General features: G+C 40.8%; 1 protein-coding gene across 1 annotated transcript in view; it reads left to right on the forward strand.

The window, feature by feature from the left end:
* The first annotated feature begins 2520 nt into the window (after window positions 1–2520).
* Window positions 2521–22576, forward strand: part of LOC121435646 (acylglycerol kinase, mitochondrial-like) — a 31063-nt gene continuing 11007 nt past the window's right edge. The window contains exons 1-3 of the mRNA XM_041635115.1: window positions 2521–2534; window positions 4562–4601; window positions 10190–10269. Of these exons, the coding sequence (XP_041491049.1) occupies window positions 2521–2534; window positions 4562–4601; window positions 10190–10269 (134 nt within the window). The remainder of the gene's footprint in view (window positions 2535–4561; window positions 4602–10189; window positions 10270–22576) is intronic.

Consider the following 22576-nt stretch of genomic DNA (forward strand, 5'->3'; position numbering starts at 1 on the left):
GGTTCACACATTTGGCAAAGACTTGTTGGGAGTGTTTAGTTCATTGTTGAACATCCTCCTGCTGCTTCTTCTTCGTTCCTCTGTGTATAGCTATTGTGTTAAATTCATTGTGTTCTATGAACTTTTTTCCAAATCTCTTCTCTCTCTTCTGTTTTAACAAGTAATTGTATGCTTTTTTTTGTTGTTGCTGTTGTTGTTTTGTTTTTTTTCCGAGACAGGGTTTCTTCTCTGTGTCCTGCAACTTGCTCTGTAGACCAGGTTGCCCTTGAAATCACAGAGCTCCACCTGCCTCTTCCTCCTGAGTGCTGGGATTAAAGGCATGTGCTATCACTGCCCAGCTACAAATGATAATTCTTGGAGAACTGGTTTTGGCTTTCTTTATATTATTATTTAGAAATGTCTCTTCCATTATTGAATTAAGACACCAACTAAAAAGCTGCCTCACTTTTCACTAGCCCAGGAGGCTGTCGTACACACATTGTCTGAGTTTGTTAACTTTTTTCTTTACCCAGTTTTACTCAGGAATATGACTGTGATGGGTTTGATGCCAACCCTTGTCAGTGTAGCTCCTTGTTTTCTTTCATATACTTTTATAAGTATACTTTTTAGTTTACTTATGTGCATATATGTATAAGTACGTACATATACTTTATTAATATAAGTTTATATACTTTCTAGGCATTGAAATGCAGACAGTTGCCACTTAGTATTATTATTCATAGAATATTTTCCTCCTTTATGTTTTCAGGACTTTAGGGAATTTCTTTCTCATTTTGTGCTTGAGAGAATTGAGACGATTTTCTTGGTGTCCATCATAGAGAGGCCAGGGAACAAGGAAAGCTGATGTCCATGAAAACAGAAATACTAGAGTGAAGGATCCCGTATCCTTTCAAGAATCTGTAACATTTGGATTGTCACCCTGGTTTTCTAACCTGTCACATTGACCATTTTTTCTGATCCCTAAAGAACTGGACATATTTTAGGAAGGAAAGATTAGACATTCTTCCCAGTAGACTGCACTTCCTTCTGCTGGGTCAAGGTCATCTCTTCAGCAGAAGTGCTGTGGCCATTGTTTTCTCCCATGCAGCTGAGGCCCCTGCGCAGTCTTTACCTGTCTGGAAGGTATCTGGGCATGCGGAAGGGGCTGAAATGTGTAGTTGGAAATGGCTTCCCCTCCGTAGTCACTTTGCAAGAGTCACTTGTAGCTTTGCTGCCATTTTCCCCCATCTCTCCTTCTCCATTGACAACCAGTGAGCGAAGCCCCTGGCAATGTGATGACTAATTATTTTAGGAAGCCTGAGTAAGTCTCCATGGTCGCTGTAAACATCTAAACTTGAAATCTGTTTTGTGCAAGGCAAAGACAGTGTTTGCATGCACCAAGGGAAAACTGGTGGTAGAAATTGCTGAACAATTTGCCTCTAACTGTAGTGAGAAATACTCTTTTTGGGAAATAAGATAGATCAATGTAATTCTTCTCTCCATGTAAAGCTGTTATTGAAGTAACAACTTACTGTATTTTGCAGTCCTAAAGTAAGAAATAAAGCATTTATGCCTTGGAATAAATTGAGAGCATCCTATTACCTGTAGTAGCAGGCAAGTTCATATTTTTTTTAAAGCCTCAGGCAGTAACATCAACAGGCTACTTTTTCTTCCTTATTTTCTAACCCAGAAGCTTCATTTCTGTCAAAGAGCCTCCATTTTGCTTCTGAGTATGTCTTCAGGCCCCTTCCTGTTATGACTACATTTTGGAACACCTCTTGTAAATTGTATTTACTATTAATGCCTAGGAGGTACCTTGCTGTATAGACAGAGCATGGGCTGCCAGTTGATGTACAGTCTGTTTTCTGTAGGTCTCTAGCTCACATTCAGACTCTAGATCCATTAGGTATCTGGAATTCTCTGACACTAGAACAGTTCTTGGGCTCTGTGGTATCAGGTCAGAACTCTCTGCTTTGGTTTTGAAGAGTCCTAGTGCCTACAGTGCTGCATGTACATGCTCACACAGTCTGAGGTCCTTCTGACCTGGCAGCGTAACCCTGAGTGTGGGTTTTCATCCTTGCCCTTGGCTACACTGCAGAGCTGTCTCGGTTAATCTGCTGGTTCAGGATTGCCAGGTACTCATACAAGAATAACCTTCAGTTTCCCTTGAAGCATAAAGTGTGCCTTTCGAGCCCAGTGAGTCAATTTTCCTGTCCAAACATTTGCCACTTATTTATTAACAAGTATTCATTGAGTTCCCACTGTCTGCAAGAGTCTGTGCTGTGGGTTTAGCAGGAGTAAATACTAGCAAATTATCCATTATTTAAATAAGTTTATAATCCAGAAAGGAAGACAATATGGGAAGTTTCATGTGTGGTAGGTGAAGGCAGGGCTGGTTTTATATTTGGTCTTTTGTTTTTCTCCATATTGTGTTAGTTGTTCTTCATCACTATTACCCAAATAATAAACAGAAACAACTTGTAACAATAGACAGAAATTTTATTTTGAATTGCTGTTTCATGTGGGTTACAGTTCATCGTGATGGGAAAGGCATGGTAGTGGGAACATATGGTAATGAATCATAAGGCAAGAAAGGGCAGCTGGACCAAGGACAGGATCACTGTCAAAGACTGACCCCATAGTGAACCCTCATTCAGGCAGGCACCACCCCCTAAGGCATCATAGCTTTGAAAACAGCACCCCATGCTGGGAACTGTGTGTCTGAAACATGGACCTTTTAGAGATATTTCATATTTAAATCATAACATCTGAGAGAGAGAAAATGACCAAATTCTTAGAGGTCTGAACACATATACCTTTTAGGAGAAGCAAAACAAGAAACATAAAGCAATATCAAAGGGATGATGGGAAATAAGGAAAACTTAACCCTTTTTCTCTATTATTTCTTTCTTCCTTTCTTTCTTTACTTTTTTATTTTTCTTTTATTGAAAATAGATTCTTTCCTCATACAATATATCTCGATTGTAGTTTCCCCTCTCTCTACTCCTCCCAGTTCTCCCTACCTCCTCTCTCCTTCGATTACTCCATTTCTGCTCATTAGAAAAGAACAGACCTATAACAGATAACAACAAACATAACAAAATAAAATGTAATAAAACAAAGCAAAAGCCATCGTATCAAAATTGAACATGGCAACCCAACAGGGGGAAAAGAGTCCATGAAAATAGGCAAAATAGTCAGAGACCCACTTTTTCACACTTTCAGGAGTTCCATAAAAATATTAAGCTAATAGCTGTAGTATATATACAGAGGACCTGGTGCAGACCCATGTAGACCCTGTAATTGTTGCTTCAGTCTCTGTGAGTTCATATGTGCCTTGCTCAGTTGATTCAGACGGCCTTGTTCTCCTGGTGTCCTCTCTTCCCTCCATCTACTCTTTTGGCCTCCTCTTCTCCAGGATTCCCTGAGCTTTGGGGGAAGGATCTGATGGAGACCTCAAGTTTCCACTCTCTTTCCACGTAATTTCTGGCTGGGGGGGGGTGTGGGGGGGTCCCTGCATCTGTTCCCATCTGCTGTAGGAGGAGACCTCTCTGATGTCTGGATAAGGCACCGACTGATCTATGAGTACAGCAGAGTATTATTAAGAATGGTTTTGTTTATTTTTTTTAGAACAGTCATGTTTGGTTTTACCCTTCAGTTATTTCCTTAGAAATACGAAGTGTGGAAGTGCAGGTTTTGAAGACTGGCCTCTGCAGGCATCAGAGCCATGGAATGTGCTCTCACCACACATTGTGGAGAACTTTCTGTAATTAAACACATGCCTGCATTCTGATAAAATGTTTTCATTTTTGGAAGCCAAACTGTTGCCTCTTATTTCCATTTGTGATATAATAGAGTATCTGATAGTGATATAAAAAATAGGGGACTTAGATAAAATAGTAGTAGAAGCAGCTAAACATCAAATTTAGCTTTGGCAAATGACCTGAGTAGTATCCTTTCAATAGGAAAATACAAGACATGTCTATTAGTTTCCTATCGTTACCTAATAACTTACAGTTTAACAAACCATTGATGTTTATCTTACTATTTTATGGGCTAAAGTCCAAGGGTTGATAGGCCTGCCATTCCTCCTGAGGCTCTCAGGGGAGAAGCTGCTTCCTAACTTTTCCAGGTTCACAACATTCCCGGGCTCATAGCCCCTTCCATCTTTAAAGTAGCAAGTGACCACCCTCCCAGAGTCATGTGTGTTCTGACCATGGTCAGAAAGGCTGCTCTGCCTAACAGACCTGAGGGATAATGCAAGATGTCCTCCCTGTCCTGAAGTCCTCAATTTCCCTGCACTTTCCTGTTGTTATGTGAGGTCACAGATCTTCAGGTTCTAGAGATTGGGCTGTAGGTGTCTCAGGGGTCTAGGCCATTGTTCTGTCCACCAGAATGTGGGAATAGCTAGCAGAAGCGAATTTCCCTCAGAATGTATTTCCCTAATGTGCTTCTGATTTGCTATCAGGTCTTTAAGAAATCTTCACTATAGGTACCTCCCCAACCTAAGAACATACCAATTCAGTTTGGGTCTTAATCTCTAGCAATGCTAATGCTGGGTCTCTTTTGTTTGCTTTGATAGTGATAACCTGCTAAGAAGAGCAGCCTGTCAAGAAGCTCAGGTAATGCTCTTTCCTGTGATAAAATTAAGTCGTCCCTTATCTCCATGGTGCAGGAGAGACAGCTCCTCCAAGGGACTCACCTGGGGTCTTGCATCAGTGTAGTTTGACTCTTCCTCCACCTCCAGATGGGTCAGGCTGTCAGCCAGTTCTGAGTAGGATGGGGGAAGTCAGCCGTCTGGTGAAGAGCGGTTCTGACACCCACCCTTTTAGACTTGTTTACTTCTGGATCACCCCAAGAACACATAACTGGACTGGCTGAAGAGCTGGGAATTGGTGCCTGTTGCAGTTACCCCTGAAGATCTGGCTAAAGCCTGAATCATTCCTGATTGAATCGCCCCCAGGGATAACGGTTCAGAGCAGATGTTGCTCTGGGAGCCAAGTCTTGTTAAAATTGTTGACTCCTCCTTTTAAAGCCCGTCTCCCTGACATGGCTGATCCATGGCGTCGCATTGCTCTCCAGTTCCCTGGGATTCTGCTGTAGCATCGTTTCTCTGACTGTGGCGATGATAGTTGAATTGCAAACCTTTCAGATTTAAGACCCTGGTTTGCTCTCTTCCCAATGTGTAGTTTATACCCTGCAGATGGAGTTCTGTGACTCAGTGCCTTTTTGTTCTATGCCATTTAAGCTTATGACGTCTAAAGAGATGTGTGAAAGTTAAAATGACAAAGAGAACACATTTAGTAGAAGTGGGTGGCAGACCTCATGTTTGTTTCTGAAGTGTTTTCACTTCAATAGATACTATTAATAAATCCTTCTTTGGTTCTAAATATGCTCTAAGAATTTGATTTTATTTCTGCACAGATAGACCATCTAGTGTAGCTTAGAGTTGTTTAAAAATCAATTTAAATAAACTTTAAATTTTCTTTTAAAGATCAGCATGGTAGTTTAAACCTATAATTCTAGCTTCTGGGAAGCTGAGGCAGGAGGAGTATCACAAGCTTACCTCCTGGGTTACATAATGAGTTTCAGGCCAGTCTGAACTGTACTATGAGACCCTCTTCCAAAAAATAAGCTTTTGGGTTATTTTTTAATTGACCCAATATTTTTATAGCTGTTTTAGTCTCAGTATGATTCTCCAGTACATGTATGCAATACTTAATAACCAAATCAAGTAACTGTTGAATATAACTTAATATTGAGTTCCAGGTAGTTGTGCTGATACACCCTCCTCTTACTAAGGTGCATCCTCCGCCTCTGTTCTGAATCCCATCCCTCATACTTTCCCAGGAATAAGGTCTTGTTGGGTACTTTCCCCACCTACTGACCTCCTTACTGTTCTAGTCCTCCACTCCCCTGCACCTGTTTAGCTCCTCCCCTGTGACTACGGTGGGTTGATCCTCACAGCTTTCTTGACTTTTCCTCTGTTCTTTTTACAGTCTAAATTACTGAATGGCTAAAATAAAAGTCATGTAATTCAACTCTAGTCTCACACTTAATCCATTATGGAACCTAGACTTGAGTTATAAGTATGGTTAGCAACTCTAGGGACTGAGAAATGAGGACAAGGAGGGGTAATTTAGTGCTGTGGCTCTGGAATCTGGTGTCTTATGGTTTCTATTGCTGTGCAGAGACTCCATGACCACAGCAACTCTTATAACGGAGGACATTTAATTGGGGCTGGCTTACAGTTCAAAGGTTTAGTTCATTGTCATCATGGCAGGAAGCAGGGCAGCACTCAGACAGACATGATTCTGGAGAGGTAGCTGAGTTCTACATCTGGGTGGACAGACAGTAGGAAGAGAGGATCAGACAATAGAAAGAGATCACCATGCCAGACCTGGATTTAGCATCTGTAACCTCAAAGCCCACTCCCCCAACAAGGTCACATCTTCAATAATGCCCTATCCTATCAGTCTGTGGGTGCCGTTTTCATTCAGACCGCTGTATTCCATGCCCTAGCCCCCATAGGCTTGTAGCTGCATCATAGTGCAAAGTGCATTTAGTCCAACTTCAAAAGTCCTGTAGTCTATCACAGTCTCAACTATGTCTGAAAGTCCACAGTCCAAAGTCTGTGATACTCATGGCAATCTCTTAACTATAAGCCCATGTAAAATCAAATTTTTTTAAAAAATGTAGATTACATACGTGTAACATGCAATGGCACAGGATATACATTACCATTCCAAAATGGAGGAAAAGGAGTATAGTGAGGAAATACAGGATCAAAGCAAGACTGAAAACCAGCTGCTAAACTCCAAACTCCGCATTTCCATGTTTGATATCAACGTGCTCTTCAGATCTTCAGCTCTCGATAGCTTTGTTGACTGAAAGACTGTTTTCTCTTGGGCTGGTTCAACTCTATGTCAGCAGCTTTCTTTGTCAGGTTTCCCATGGCTCTGGCATCTCCAACATCTTGTGTTTCCAGGGCAATCACCTTTACAGGCTTCACCTTTACAGCTTCACACAATGACCTCTCTAGGCCTCCAAGCAGGGATACCCTGGCATCCTGGCATCCGCAGCTTTCCTTAGTTGAGTAGGGAGATCCATAACTCATTTCTTCTATGCTTATCTTTAAAGCCAGAACTATGTGACCGAAGCTGCCAAGTTCTGCTGCTTGCTGGGGCTGGAAAATGGCCCCTTGTTGAAATACATTTTCACTAGCTTTCTGTTTTCAATAGTTTCCTCACTGCCTAAGCTTGACTGTCCTGGAACTTCCTCTGTATGCCAGGCTGGCCTTGAACTCTGAAACCCACCAGTCTTTACTTCCCCAAGACCAAGGCATCTCTTAGAAAGGAAACCATTTAATTTGGGCTGGCTTACAGTTCAGAGATTTAGTCCACTGTCATGGTGGGAACTATTGCAGCACTCAGGGAGACATGGTGCTGGAGAGATGGCTGAGAGTCCCACATCCAGATTGGCAGACTGCAGGAAGAGAGTGCCACATGGGGGCCTGGCTTGAGCACCTGAAACCTCAAAGCCCACCCCCTAATAACACACTTCCTCCAACAAGCCAACCTCCAATAATGCCACTCCCTCTAAGTCTAAGGGGGGCAATTTTCATTCAGACCACCACAGATAGTGAAATTCTAAAATGGAGTAGAACCAACCAAATTATGATATTTGGAGATTTTCCAGCAAAATTTCAAGATCTGAGTAAGCGTAAAACTGATGATGGGCCAGGTAGTTATTTTTGTAAAGAAAATATCTTTTTGAAGTATTTGGAAAGGTGTGTGTGTGTGTGTGTGTGTGTGTGTGTGTGTGTGCGCGCACGCGCATGTCTGTGCACTATGTCTCTGTGAGCCAGTGGTTAGGATTGGTATGTCATCCTCAATAGATTTCCCACCTCATTTCTGATTCATTGTTTCTTACTGAACTCAGAGCTTGCTGTTCCAGCCAGACCCGCTGCCCCTAGGACCTGCCTGTTCACCTCTCAGCACTGCGGCTGTAGACTACATTGACACTCTCCACTTTCTACCTGGATGCTGGGGATTGATCTCAGTTCCTTAGACTTGCACAACAAGCGCTTTATTCTTCCTTTCCCCACTGAGCCCTCTCCTCAGCTCAGAGGGTGTTTATTTAGAAGCAAGAATGGACAACCAGGAAGGTGGTAGATTTAGAATGAGTTATTTAATACAGTATCTTTGTATAACTTTTTTCTCTAATCTTTACTTTTTAATTCTCTTCTAGAATTCTGCTGTCATAGCCCAGCTTTGTTTCTTCTTCCCCTCCTGAGACAGGGTTTCTTTGTGTAACAGCCCGGCTGTCCTGGAACTCAGTTTGTAGACTACGCTGGTCTTGAACTCACAGATATCCACCTGCCTCTGCCTCCCAAGTGCTGGGATTCAAGGTGTGCGCCACCACCGCCCAGCTCTTGTTTCTGCTCTTCCTGTCGTTCTCCCCAGCTCTCCACTCCAGACAGCACAGTCTGAGCTGCCATCCTGTTGCCAGTTTGAATGCTCACATTTACTTCTCTGCTTCTTGAGTCCACTCAGCCTTAGACCAGAGGAGTGGAAAAGGCTTGAGTAATGGGTTTCTTTTGTGTATGCAGATGTGAAAATTCACTGGTAACATAGATTTTGACAGCGGTGGGGAAGGATAAGTTTTAGTAATGAACTGGAAGAGAAAGGATTGTCCACTGAAAACTGAAGCCACATGGGTTAAACTTCCCTTGTCATAGCCTGTGGCCTTGCATATTGTATGCTTGTAATAAAGTCAGCAATAATTTCTAGAAGATACTGCCTCTGGTAAGTGAAGCAAGGTTTTTATCCTAAAGTAAAATGGCTTACTGTCACTGAATAGCAGTGTCCCTGTGTTACGTTGCTTGTGGATTCTATTATGGAGATCATGAATGAACTTTTGTTCTTTGGCCAGAAGTAAATTCTTTAGGGGTTGATAAAATGTAGGTGATGATCATATCATTAATATGTGATAATTATTCAGATATTCATCTGAGTAAAGGGTGTTGTAATTAGGAACGGGCTGCGTCCCGCCGCCCGGCTAGCTTACACCCGAAATAATTATACAGAAATTGTATTCATTTAAACACTGCCTGGCCCAATAGTTCTACCCTCTTATTATCTAACTCTCACATCTTGATTAACCCATTTCTATTAATCTATGTTCACCATGAGGTCATGGTTTACAAGAAAGATTCTAACCAGTGTCAGTCCCAGACAGGAGCTTCATGGTGTCTGCCACATTTCCCTTCTTTTCAGCATTCTGTTCTGTATACTCCACCCACCTAAGGGCTGTCCTATCAAAAGGCCAAGGTAGCTTCTTTATTCAACCAATGAAATCAACACAAATACAGAAGGACCTCCTACACCATTTCCCCTTTTCTGTTTAAACAAAAAAAGAAAGGCTTTAATTTTAACATAGTAAAATTACTTATAACAAAAGTTATCAAGCAAGAATTACAGTTACAATATTTAGATATATTTTATCTTTTATCATAACAAAGAAAAACTATAACTATAACTAACCAATCTTTAACTCATCAAAGACTCCAGAAGGATATAATATTACCTAAGTAAACAAGAAGTAGGCAACTTCCAAAACTCTAGAAATGACAGAGATATCTCACTGCCTATACAGTCATCCAAAGTTCCTCTGTACCATTGGGGCATCCATCTTCAGCCTACACGTCCATTGTCTCCAGCAGACATTTCCATGAAGCAGGAAATTTCAAAGGCAGTTCAGTCACTTTCTTCTGTGTCCTGCAGAATGTCTCACAGACTCTTATGAATCAGGAATCCTGAAGGATCATCTCACCTTTAGGCAAGTTCAGCAGTCCTCTCTTTGCAGGTTCTTGATGTTCAGTTTATGCAACAGTCCAGGCAAAAGCAGTTTCTTGCCCTAATAGCTAATCGACTCCATAAGGAACCTCTTTGATGCCCATCTTCCTTTTGAAGTAGATTGGTGCTGCCAGGAGCAGATGTATCTCATTGTCACGAAAAGTCCTAATTTATTAAAACATTTTAAATGCCATATTCTGTAGTCTTTGAAAGATATGAAGAATGCCTATGTAACTGAAATATATCTCTATATATCTAAAAAATCTAACTAACGTGACTACAAGCTTGACTATTATTGATGATTATCCATTAACAACCTATATTTCCTAATTATATATTCTTATTCTTTTCAGGTGTTTGGTAACCAGCTCATTTCTCCCAACACACATGTGAAGAGAGCCACAGTCTTTCTCAATCCTGCAGCCTGCAAATGGTATTTTAGCTTCTGAGTTATTCTCAAAGTGGAAGTAACAGCTTCCTGTGAAGTATGATGGAGGAAGGTCATTGGTTAAATAAAAAGAAACTGCTTGGCCCTCATTGGTTAGAAGATAGGTGGGAGGAGTAAACAGAACAGAACGCTGGGAGGAAGAGGAAGTGAGCTCAGACTCCACAGCTCTCCTCTCGGGAGCAGACACCTCAGAGAGATGCCATGCTCCGCTCTCCCGGGCAGACGCACGCGATGAAGCAAGCCACCAGGTAGGACATGCTGAACCTTTCCTGGTAAGACCGGTGCTCACAGATTATTAGAGATGGGTTGATCAGGATGTGAGAATTAGCCTGTAAGGGCTAGAGCTAAAGGGCCAAGCAGTGTTTAAATGAATACAGTTTGTGTGTTGTTATTTCGGGGCAGAAGCTAGCAGGCGGCTGGGGTGCTGGGGATGCAGCCCCGACACTCCTATTACTACAAATGGCGCCCGACGTGATGGACTAAACCCACTTAAAAAACCTGAGAAGACTTAAAAATAAGGGAGAGAGAGTTTAACACAGATTTTTGCTGTTTGTTGGTGGCGTGCTGTAGAGAGATTTCCTGATTCGGCAACAGTAGCAGAAAAAACGCTGTGTCATTTTAAAGCCCAACTTCCTGGGGCTGTGCCGCCATTGCGATCTCTGTCTGGCTTCTACGGGAGACAGAGCTTTTGAATAGAGCATTTGGAGTAAAGTGCTATGATTTGTTTGATGGCAACTAGACTCGCTGTGTTCTCGGGTCTGCTCTGCTTGTTAGAGGCAGGCAAGCAAGCACTCTCATCTAAGAGAGACTTCCTGACTCAGCTTTAGCTGCAAAGCTTGCAGCTCTTTTAAGAGGTCCTGCCACGAAACACTTAAACAGTGTTGATGAAAAGCTGAACGCATGCTTTTCGGTTTTCAGCCGTAGCAGGAAAAAAGCTGCGCCGTTTAAAAATGCCAGCTTTCTGGGCTGTCCTGCCAGGGCAAACTCTGACTCTTTTACGCAGGCGGTTCGTGCCGTTTGCAAGCACAGGCTGCTGAAGCTCGCTTGCTGGCAGGGACCTTGAAATGCCATAGAGTTGTGGCAGTAAACATGGCTACAGCCAGTACCTCAGCCATGAGGCTGGAAAGCTAAGGAATGGGCTACATCTAGCCGGCAAAGCCACGCCTTTAATCATACTGAGATTGCTTGGTAAATTAAAGACTCATGTGGTCAGAAAAACAGAGAGAGATACAGTAAAGAGAGATTCAAAGACAAAGAAAAATTTTAAATGATTTACAGCGTGTTAAAAATATATGCAGACTAAAAGTTGAAGTTCTTAAAGTAAAAAACAAAACAAAACAAAAAAAAAGCAAGAGAGTTGTTGTGTGTGGTAGTACATACCTTTAATCCCAACACTTGGGAGGCAGAGGGAGGTTGACCTCTGTGACTTCAAGGTGTGGTAGTACACGCCTTTAATCCCAGTGCCTAGAAGGCAGAGACAAACAGATCTCTGTGACTTCAAAGTGTAGTAGCTTACGCCTTTAATCCCGAATGCCTGGGAGGCAGAGACAGTCGGATCTCTGAGAGTTCAAAGACAGCCTGGTCTATAGAGTTACTTCAGGTCAAAGATACAGAGAACCTGTCTCAAAAAGCAAAGAGTTAAAAGTAAAAATAAACAAAATAGAGGTTAAAACAAAACTGCACAAAGATGGAAAATACACAGAGAATTTTGATACTGTATGCTATTATGCTCTCTTTGAATTATTTGAATGCTGAGGAAGGAGCAACAGCTGCTAAAAGATATTTATTTATAAATGCTGCTGAACTAATCCAACATAGATATTTTGAATTTGGATCTAAGGATATGATACTTTGGAAAGGAGTTTCTTATTTTGTTTTCACAGAGGGTGAGAGTCTGTGGATTGCTTCCATCCCAATGTGGTATGATAGACCAAGTCCTCCTGAATGGTTCCTGTGCACGCCTTCAAAAAATTGCTTCGCTCAACTGCCAACTGAGATGAAACTAGCACACAGGTTATACCATGAAAGACCTAATTAACGATGCCCCATTCAGCAGGAAGCAGTTTGGAGAGAAAAAACTGCGCCCATGTTCCCAAATATGGTTTATAAACGTTCTTTTACATTTAAAGGGGGATATGATAGAGATATGAATAATTTACATTGATATGGATTTTGTTTTAGTAATTTAAATTTAAGGTCAATTTTGTTATATGTATATGTGTTTCTGATCTTGATTAAGGAACTGTGATTGTGTAGTTCATTTAAAAATGTAATGTATAATTAGAAATATAGATTGTTAATAGATAATCATAATAGTCAAGTTTGTAGTCATGTTAGTTAAGATTTTCTAGATGTACATAGATATATTTTAGATAGGCATTCTTCATATCTTTCAAAGATTATAGAATATGGCATTTTAAATGTTTTAATAACTTAGGACTTTTCATGACAATGAGACACTCTGCTCCTGGCAGCACCAATCTACTTCAAGAGGAAGATGGGCATCGAAGAGGCTCATTATGGAGTTTGATAGCCATTTGGGCAAGAAACTGCTCTTGCCTGGACTATTGCATAAACTGGACACAGAGAACCCACAGAGAGAGGACTACTGAACTTGCCTAAGGTGAGACGATCTTTCGGGGTTCCTGATTCATGAAAGAGTCTGCAAGACGTTCTGCAGGACACAACAGATAGTGACTGAACTGACTTTGAATTTTCCTGCTTTATGGAAATGTCTGCTGGATACCATGGGCCTGAAGGCTGAAGATGGATGCCCCAACGGTACAGAGGAACTTTGGGTGACTGTCCAGGCAGCAAGATGTCTCTGTCATTTCTAGAGTTTTAAAAGTTGCTTTTTTCTTGTTTGCTTAGGTAGTATTGTATCTTTCTGGAGTCTTTGATGGAGTTAAGAATAGTTAGTTATAGTTATAGTTTTCCTTAGTTATGATAAAGATTATTGTAACTTTTACTTGATAACTGTTTCGTTATATGTAATTTTGCTATGTTAAAGTTAAAGCCTTTTTTTTTTTTGTTTAAACCGAAAAAGGGGAAATGATGGAGGAAGGTCATTGGTTAAATAAAAAGAAACTGCTTGGCCCTCATTGGTTAGAAGATAGGTGGGAGGAGTAAACAGAACAGAACGCTGGGAGGAAGAGGAAGTGAGCTCAGACTCGACAGCTCTCCTCTCGGGAGCAGACGCCTCAGAGAGGGACACCATGCTCCCGGCTCCTGGGCAGACACACGCGATGAAGCTCCGACCCAGGCCCGGTAAGCTCACCTAGCTGTGCTACATAGAATATTAGAAATGGGCTAGTCCAGGTGCGAGAGTTAGCCTAGAAGAGTCTAGATAGAAATGGGCCAAGCAGTGATTAAAAGAATACAGTGTCCGTGTAATTATTTCGGGGCATAAGCTAGCCGAGCAGGCAGCCGGGGTGCTGGGAACGCAGCCCCGCTGCTCATATTACAACAGAAGTAACCATAGGTGATCTGACCTTCAACAAACACCGAGGCTTTGTGTCAGCTTGGGAGTGATCCTCTTGGGAATGATTGTCACCCTGCTTTACTAATGGTGTCAGGCTGTCACCATAGACAAAGATGTACAGAGATGACCAAGAGCACTGTGGGCTCAGGAGGACAGTGTGCTCTTTCCAGAGAAGGGAATCCTCAGCTGGTCCTGGAGCAGCATGTTCATTATTCCCAAACGAGGATGTGGCCTATAGGGCTGTGATAGGGAGAAGAATGGCCGTGTGCCTCAGTAACTGATGCACAAATGGATTGTGCGGAGGGAATTCAGTGTGAGGAAAGCTGGGCTTTTGTTTACAATGCTGTCTTTCTTGGCCATGTGTACTCAATGAAATGCAGGGGTACTGTGAAGGCGAGGAGAGGGTGCGGAGGAATCAAAGTGATTATAAGTGAGGGGAAAATGCAGAACAGAAAAAAGAAAGTGTACAGTGTTAGTTAGGCGGTTGGGGAGATCAATACAAAGACACTGACCATTTTGGAAAAAAAACAATTTAAGATTTACATTTTATAAAATAGAATGAAAGAATTCAAGAGGAAAAAAATGATGCCTATTGTTTTCCCAGTGTCTAGATCAGTTGTGCTTTCTGAGTCTTGAGTAATTTGTGAATATTTATTAGGTTGGATGCTATAAAATTGAAGTCACATGACATTGGTGATGAGTAGTTGGGGTCGTGTTTTAAATGTCCAGACAAAATGTGGAGCAAAAAGGAGCCGGGGCCCCAAAGTCAGTTTGGGGGATATGTATGATCTTTTGGGGAAGCTTGAGCTTGACGCCACACTAAGTGGTGTATGCACCCGTTCTGTAAATTATGCCTGATTACGCAGATTAACCTTGCTTAATAGACTACTGCTAGGCTTGGTTCAGGCCTCTACCCTTCTTCATAAACACCAGGTTTCACATCAATAATAACCCATATTGCTAGGTCCTTAAACAGCAGAGCCAAAATACCCAGTCCATCAGTCACTGTGACCTGGCGAAAGCAGCAGAGAGTTCAGTGTGTATGCGTGTGCATGTGTGTGCGTGCGTGTGTGTGTGTGTGTGCCTGTGTGTGTGTGTTGTTCTGCTTCTAGAATATTCCTTTTTTCACAAACACGTGTGTGTGTGTGTACATGCATATGTATGGGCACATTTGTGCACATGTTTATAGAGGCCTGAGGTTGATGTAGGGACTGTCTTCAGTTGCTCTTCCACTTTATTCATTGAGGCAAAGTCTCTCAGTCAAACTCAGAACTTGCCAATATATCTGCTGTGGGTATCCCAGCCCTATCTTCAGAGGCCTGGCTGCTATCACATCCACTGGGCACTTATGTGAGTTTTGGGATCAGAACTCCAGGTCTTCACACTTGAGCTTGTTCAGGCAGCCTTAGCTATTGAGCCTTCGCTCCAGCCCCGATTTAAATTTTTGAAGTTAAAGCAGATTCTTGTTTGCAAATATAATACTTTATCTAAAGGCAGGTTAAGATGCTGCCACAGATGGCCTTTCCTGAGTGCGTTTCTTACTATAACAAGGTAGATCTCCACATGCATGTAGGACACAGTTACTCTTACACTCTCCAGCTCTTTTTGTTTCAAAGTTTTTACTAGTTAATGGCACGGTTTTTGTCATCATGTCCACGCACTAACACAATGTATAATTTATTGTGCAGCTATCTCATAATGTAGGACTGGTTTAAAACTTCAGGAAATAGCTTGGATTTGCAGAGGAGCTGGTACCATTGTTTTTGTGTGTTGTACTTCAAGTCCTGCATCAGGGAGCTGTGAGGCAGTCATGGGTGAGCAGGGATCCCGCAAAATGAATTCAGTGATGATGTGCATGTTGACTTCACATGGGAAGAGTGTATGTTGCTGGATACTTCACAGAGGAATCTACAAAGATGTGATGCTGGAGACGTACAGGAACCTCACTACTATAGGATACAGTTGGGAAGACCATAATACTGATGAACGTTGTCAGTGTTCTAGAAAACATGAAAGAAGTCATACTGGAGAGACACCCTATGAATATAATCAGTGTCGTAAAGCCTTTACACGACGCAAAAGTCTTCAAAGACATAAAAGAAGTCATACTGGAGAGGAACCCTATGAATGCAGTAAATGTGATAAAGCCTTTACAGAATGCCAAAGTCTTCAAATACATAAAAGAATTTATACTGGAGAGAAACCATATGTATGTAATCAATGTGGTAAAGACTTTATACAACATAGTCATCTTCAAAGACATAAAAAAAACACATACTGGAGAGAAACCTTATGAATGTAATCAGTGTGGTAAAGCCTTTGCATGTCACAGAAATCTTGCAATACATAGAAGAACACACACTGGAGAGAAACCCTATGAATGTAATCAATGTGGTAAAATCAATGTCTGTAAAAGCCTTTACATAACGCAGAAGTCTTCAAATACATAAAAGAATTCATACTGGAGAGAAACCGTATGAATGTAATCAATGTGGTAAAGCCTTTACACAACATAGTCATAGTCAACTTCAAAGACAAAAGAACACATACTGGAGAGAAATCTTATGAATGTAATCAGTGTGGTAAAGACTTTACCCAGTTAATTTCAAAGCCATAGAAGAATACACACTGAAGAGAAACCCTATGAATGTAATCAATGTGGTAAAATCAATGTGTGTAAAAGCCTTTACATAACGCAGAAGTCTTCAAATACATAAAAGAATTCATACTGGAGAAAAACTGTATGAATGTAATCAATGTGGTAAAGCCTTTACACAACATAGTCATAGTCAACTTCAAAGACAAAAGAACACATACTGGAGAGAAACCTTATGAATGTAATCAGTGTGGTAAAGCCTTTACCTAGTTATCTTCAAAGCCATAGAAGAACACACACTGAAGATAAACCCTATGAATGTAATCAATGTGGGAAAGCCTTTGCATGACACCGTTATCTTCAGATACATAAAAGAACACACACTGGAGAGAAACCCTATGGATGTAATCAGTGCACATCACAGAAATCTTGCAGTACATAGAAGAACGTACACTGGAAAGAAACCCTATGAATGTAATCAGTGTGGCAAACTATTTACAATAATTGATAGTTTTCAAAATAATGAGAAAAAGTCATACTGCAGAGAAAACAAAAAATATAGTGATTGTGGTAAAATTATGTACTTTAGACAAGAGTAAAATTTTTGTGTACAGTAAACATTTGAAAGACAGTTACTATGACAGTAGTCTTTGAGTACCTGTAAAAATACTGAGGTCTTATTATTTTAAAGTATTTGGTAAGATCTTTATACAACAAACTTGCATTCAGTGACACAAGAGTATTTTGTAGAAAAAAATTGACAGTGGCAAAAATCTGTTCAGACTTTATAGTGTCCATTGTTTAAAGTGTTTGCTCCCACAGACTCATGGAAAAATGAATTTAGGAACCCTTATGTGTTGATTAAAAGGGTCAGTGAAAGAAACATATGGTGATCCTGAAACCAGAACCAGTAAAAAACCTACACTTTGGCCCTGGAACCAAAGTAAAAGAAACAACCTCTACCTCTGACCAACTGAGTGTGAACCCAACCAATCCCCATGCAGGAAAACCAATGAATTCCTGAACACAAACTCCAGCAAATCTCTGAGCTGTTCAAACTGAGGGATTGAGATCTTACCAATCCCCACCCTAAAAATTTCCCTGGAAAATCAACCCTAAGAAGCACCATATAAAACTTGTGCTTACTCGGTTGACAGTTGCCCTTTTTCACTCTGGCAGACACAGGTAATCTGGATTTCTTCCTTGTAGTGAGCCGGACAGGATCACCATTACAAGATGGCACCGACATCCTGTCTTGTTGGAAATAAACAACTCCATATTTGGCTATGCCTTTGAGAGCTGTGTGTCCCCCACTTCCCGCATGCACGGTGGATGAGGATCCTTGAGCCTATCCCGATGCGGTCTAGTGTCAGCTGTTGGTGGCAGCCAATCACAGGGTGACCCGTGTGCCAATTCCCTATTTAAGCAGCTGCCTCAGTGCCCTTCCCCCCTTCGCTTCATGATGCTGTCTCTCCCCTTAGCTCCCTGCCCCTTCGCTCCCTGCCCCTTCGCTTCCTACCCTTCCCTTCCTGCCCCTCGTTTCCTGCCCCTTTTGTTTCATGCTCCCCATCAATCAAGGGTACTCCAGTAAAGCGTGATCTTAGTGGAATCCTGATGTGGTGGTTGTTCTTTCTCACCAGTCGAGAAGTCCGCCACATTTCCTCCCAAATAAATCTCTTGAATGAGTTCTGGGTGAAGATTTACTTTTGCTGGAATAAAGCAGAATCTCTGCTTGGAAATTTACTAGTGGAGCAGAGCATAGGAGAAACAGTCACCTCTGCTGGGAAACTCCATTAGGGGAGCAGAGCAGAAGTAGCGACCTTTTGCTGGACCCAGAGCAGATGGCTACATTTCTGTAGGTGTTTCCTCATTATCTGAGTAAGGTAAAGAAGTAACAACTTGGTCCAAAGCTAAGATGAAATGGACATCTCTCCTGGGACGGGCTCTTAGCAGGGTGGAACAGAACCCAGTTGTAAGGTCTCTATTGGAGGAGAGCAGGATAGACACATTCTATGGGCAGACCATTCCCCACCAGAACACAGCTTCAGGAATAACCTCACTTCTCAATAGTCAAGATGTCTTCCTCCTCACCATTAGGTATTCATGATACCTTCACTTCACAGCTGTTAGTATAGCCTGACCTACAACAGTCAGGTTGTCTTTTGCTTCAATGCTGTAGGTAACCAGGATACCTTCCCTCAACAGCTTCAGGTATAGCCTGAGTTCCAAACTTAAAGCTCCCAAGTCTCCACCCCATCAGTCCCTGGTTGTAGTCTGAGGCCACTTGTTCATTTCCCGGCTGGCCAGACTCATAAAATAATCACACAGAAACTGTATTATTTAAATCACTGCTTGGCCAATGACTTAAGCCATATTGCTAGCTAGCTCTTATATCTTATATTAAAGCCTTTTTTCTTTTTTAAAGACTGAACTGGGTATTTTTTTATTTTTTTTAAATTTATTTTTTTATTAAGGATTTCTGCCTCGTCCCCGCAACCGCTTCCCATTTCCCTCCCCCTCCCCCGCTCAAGTCCTCCTCCCTCATCTGCTCGAAGAGCAATCAGGGTTCCCTGACCTGTGGGAAGCCCAAGGACTGCCCACCTCTATCATGATTTTATATTTTACCATGAGGCTCATGGCCTACCAGCAGGGTTCTGACTGACAACTCTCATCTTCCTCCTCTGGCAGCTCCATGGCTTCTTATTGGCTCCACCTACTCCTCTATCTCTTCCAGCCTGGCAATATTCTGTTAAGCCATTGGTCAAAAGCAGCTTCTTTATTAACCAATAAAAGTAACACATATATAGAAGGACTTCCCACACCATCTGGTGTCTGCCTTCCTGGCAGGAATAAGGATATTTTAAAAGACATTTATTTCTTTCCCTTTCCTTAACAACTAGAGAAGCAGTAGACACCAGGGAATTCTAATTTCTAATTTCATTATGGGAAAAGATTTTACTAATGTAAATAGATCAGGAAAGACAAGGTATAAATCCGAAAGTTTAAGTAAGGTGGTTTAAACACCTTACAATTCTGCCCAAAAGTCAGAATTATGTGTTATTATGATGATATTATTGTATTTTGCAGAATAGTTACTGATTTGTAATATGTAGAAAGACTTGTTTGGCATATTGAAACTGCTGAATGTATGCCAGATGATGCAGATTTGGTATTATTATTTATTCAATTTCAAGAAATAATCAGGAATAAGAATTATCCCATTTGGGTCTCCAGGCCCTGTAGCACAAGGTAATGATGAAATTAATAGGAAATGTGCTGAAGCACTCAGAATGTCATAAAAATATTTCAATGGGAAAGGTTTAAAAAAGACTTTTCTACCATGTGGCAACAAGCCAGGTAAATTATAGGGGAAATATCCTACTTGTTCTTTATACTGTAAGGACATGGAAAACTTTAAAAAGCTTTGCTTGTTTAAGGAGCTGATTAAGACACATGCCTTGAGCTCTTTTCAGCATCATAGGAGTTAGTTGGAAAAACCAACTATTCCTGACAGCTGGCCATCCAGCTTTGTGGTCTAGACAGGAGCAGAAATAACTGCTTGGGGGGGGGGGGCATGCACAGAAGCAGAAGTAGCTGCTTAAAGTCTCCAAGATGATGATGGGACCCCCACAAGGAAGATTCCAACAGGACTATGATAATGCCGCTGAGCTGAAAAACACTGCCTAAAGATCGCCTTTGGACTACAAACTGCTCAGAACAATTTTGAGGTGGCTAGCTGAAATGACCCAGCCTCACAGACTACTGTGGTCATGTCTTGAGACAAGCCCTGCACGTTTACATTATGCAGCGACTGGGCAACAAGTGATGCAGCTGCCACTCCCAGGACTTGACTATCAACCCAACATTTTCTTTTCAGGATCTCCTAAATATGTCATCACCACACTGCAGGAAGTAAATTTAAGAACTCAAGAACCACATTTCCAAGAGGTGGGTTGGGTGGTTTCTGGCCTTTCACTGGGTTATGGATATTTGTGAATTTTTAGGGGGCTTGGTTACAAGTTGCTATTGCTAATGGTCAGAAAAAAAAGCTAAATGAAAGTGATTAAATTTGGGAGTCTTGTTTTCAAAACAATAAATGGGGATACAGACATGATAGAATAAAAGAGTAGATTTTTGAAACTACTCTGAAAAATAGGGGGATACAAAAATAGGATTAAAAAGGTAGATTATTGAATCTACTTTTAAACCTAAAAAGCAACTACTAGTTTTCAATATTTTACATTGGCTTGGAACTTTGTATATTGATACAAATTTTAGGTTATTTTTGTTAGGGAATATTGTACATAGATTTTTTTTATCTTGTTCAAGATATTGTACATATACAGTTCATTTAACAATGTAATGCAAATTTATAGTCCTTGAAAATTAGTATTACAAACTATTTAGGATAAAGAAGTAATACATGTTAGTAGTTTTTTACCTATTACAATCAAATTTGTGGTCATATGTTTTCAAGGTCAAACATATATTAGATTGACAGATCATCTTCAAACACTTCACAGATCCACAGAATGTAGCATTTAAGATATTTTAATAACATAGGTTCTTTTTTCTTATGACATTGAGACTTGTGTGATCTTGGCAGCACCAATTTTTGAAGAAACTCCACATGGAGTTTAGTTTCTTTGTGAGAAAAGTAAACCACTGGGCAAGAAAATGCTCTTGACTCAGCTGCTGACCGTATGCTGTCCAAATTGGACAAGCAGGACACACACAAAAAAAAAATTTTTAAAAAACTTCCAAAATTTGCCGAGACTAGGCAGGAAAGTTCTTCAGAATATCCTGTTTCACAGAAGTCTATCAGGTATTTTAGTCCTGTAGGCTGAAGATGGATGCTCCAATGTTACAGAGAACCCTTGGATGACTGTCCAGACAGCCAGCTGTTTCTGTCTTTTCTCTCATTTTTTGGAACTCCCTTGCTTCCACTTCCTGCTTACTCAGTTAACATTATTTCTTTCTTGGATCTCTGAGGAAGTTGTAGACAAGATAGTCTCCACCACCTTTACCCTCCCAAATTTGCCTCTCACCTTCCAACATGTGATACTATCATGTCAACATAGTAACTAAGAGTAGCACAATTCATCTTGAGAGAAAATGGGTTAATTATATTTTTACTCAATATATTTTTAACCTAAGCTTTGCAGTTCCATTAATGTATAAATATGAAAGCAATGCTTCTGCCTTGGTTAAAACTGTAACATAAGTCCTACGTTGCATTCACCAGAAGCTTGCATGCAAGGAGGTCTTTCCTTCTTCCCTATTAGACTTGAAATCTAATTCACCTAGTAGGTAAGTGGTGTGGAAAGTCCTTCTGTATATATAAAAAGTATAATTAAGAAATCACATTAATAACTCAAGTGAGTCCTCATAGTCACTTAATTCAGGCAAAAGCCAGAACAAGCCCTGGGAGGTGATGAGCTAATAGGATGCACATTAGCCCAAGGCAATAAAGGGGAAATTCATAAAATGAAATACAGCATTATCCAAATAATGGACCAGAGATGAGCAACTTTCTATGTAAGGAGGTGGCAAACTGAACTGTCTGAGCAGTTTCATAAGTATTTGTTTATGTAAATAAATCTGCCAGGTATAGTAGTCATAACAATACATCTTTCAGATAAATCATGGTCACTTTACAGATGCAGTTTTAGATAAAACATAGAAAAACATCAAAAAGCAGTTGTTTGGGCATTTGGAATGAAATGTTAAAAATAGCAAGAAAACAGTTAAACATAAAATTATAGAGACCCTCTAATTAATAGAGTATAAGTAAATTTTACTTTTTTTCCCAAGGTATTAACAAGACCATGGTGACACACAGCAAACATACTAGCTTGGGTCTGTTTCTTTTCTCATATAGACACTAATGTTATTATTGATTCCATCTTATTCTAATTACCTCCAGAAGCAACAACTCCAAATACTATTAACATCTGAGTGGGGAAGAAAGCTTTTAACTCCTGAACTTTTCTGACCTTGAATTCATAACATGCCTCCAAACCCTGACTTTAAGTGAAAGTTACTCGAAAAAAAAAATCATTTTAGCAAAAGATACTATTACATGATGTTACAAAAATAAAAACCTAAACCTTTCTTTGATTTACATTAAATTCCCAGCTTACATTTAAGTTATAAATTCCCTAGGGAATGGGCCATGGATCAGAATAAATTGGTGAGTGTTGGCCCAGCACATG

The sequence above is a fragment of the Microtus oregoni genome, unplaced genomic scaffold (genome assembly GCF_018167655.1).
Source record: "Microtus oregoni isolate MIOR12 unplaced genomic scaffold, Mior012 000046F_ref0000063, whole genome shotgun sequence".
Classification (NCBI taxonomy): Eukaryota; Metazoa; Chordata; class Mammalia; order Rodentia; family Cricetidae; genus Microtus; species Microtus oregoni.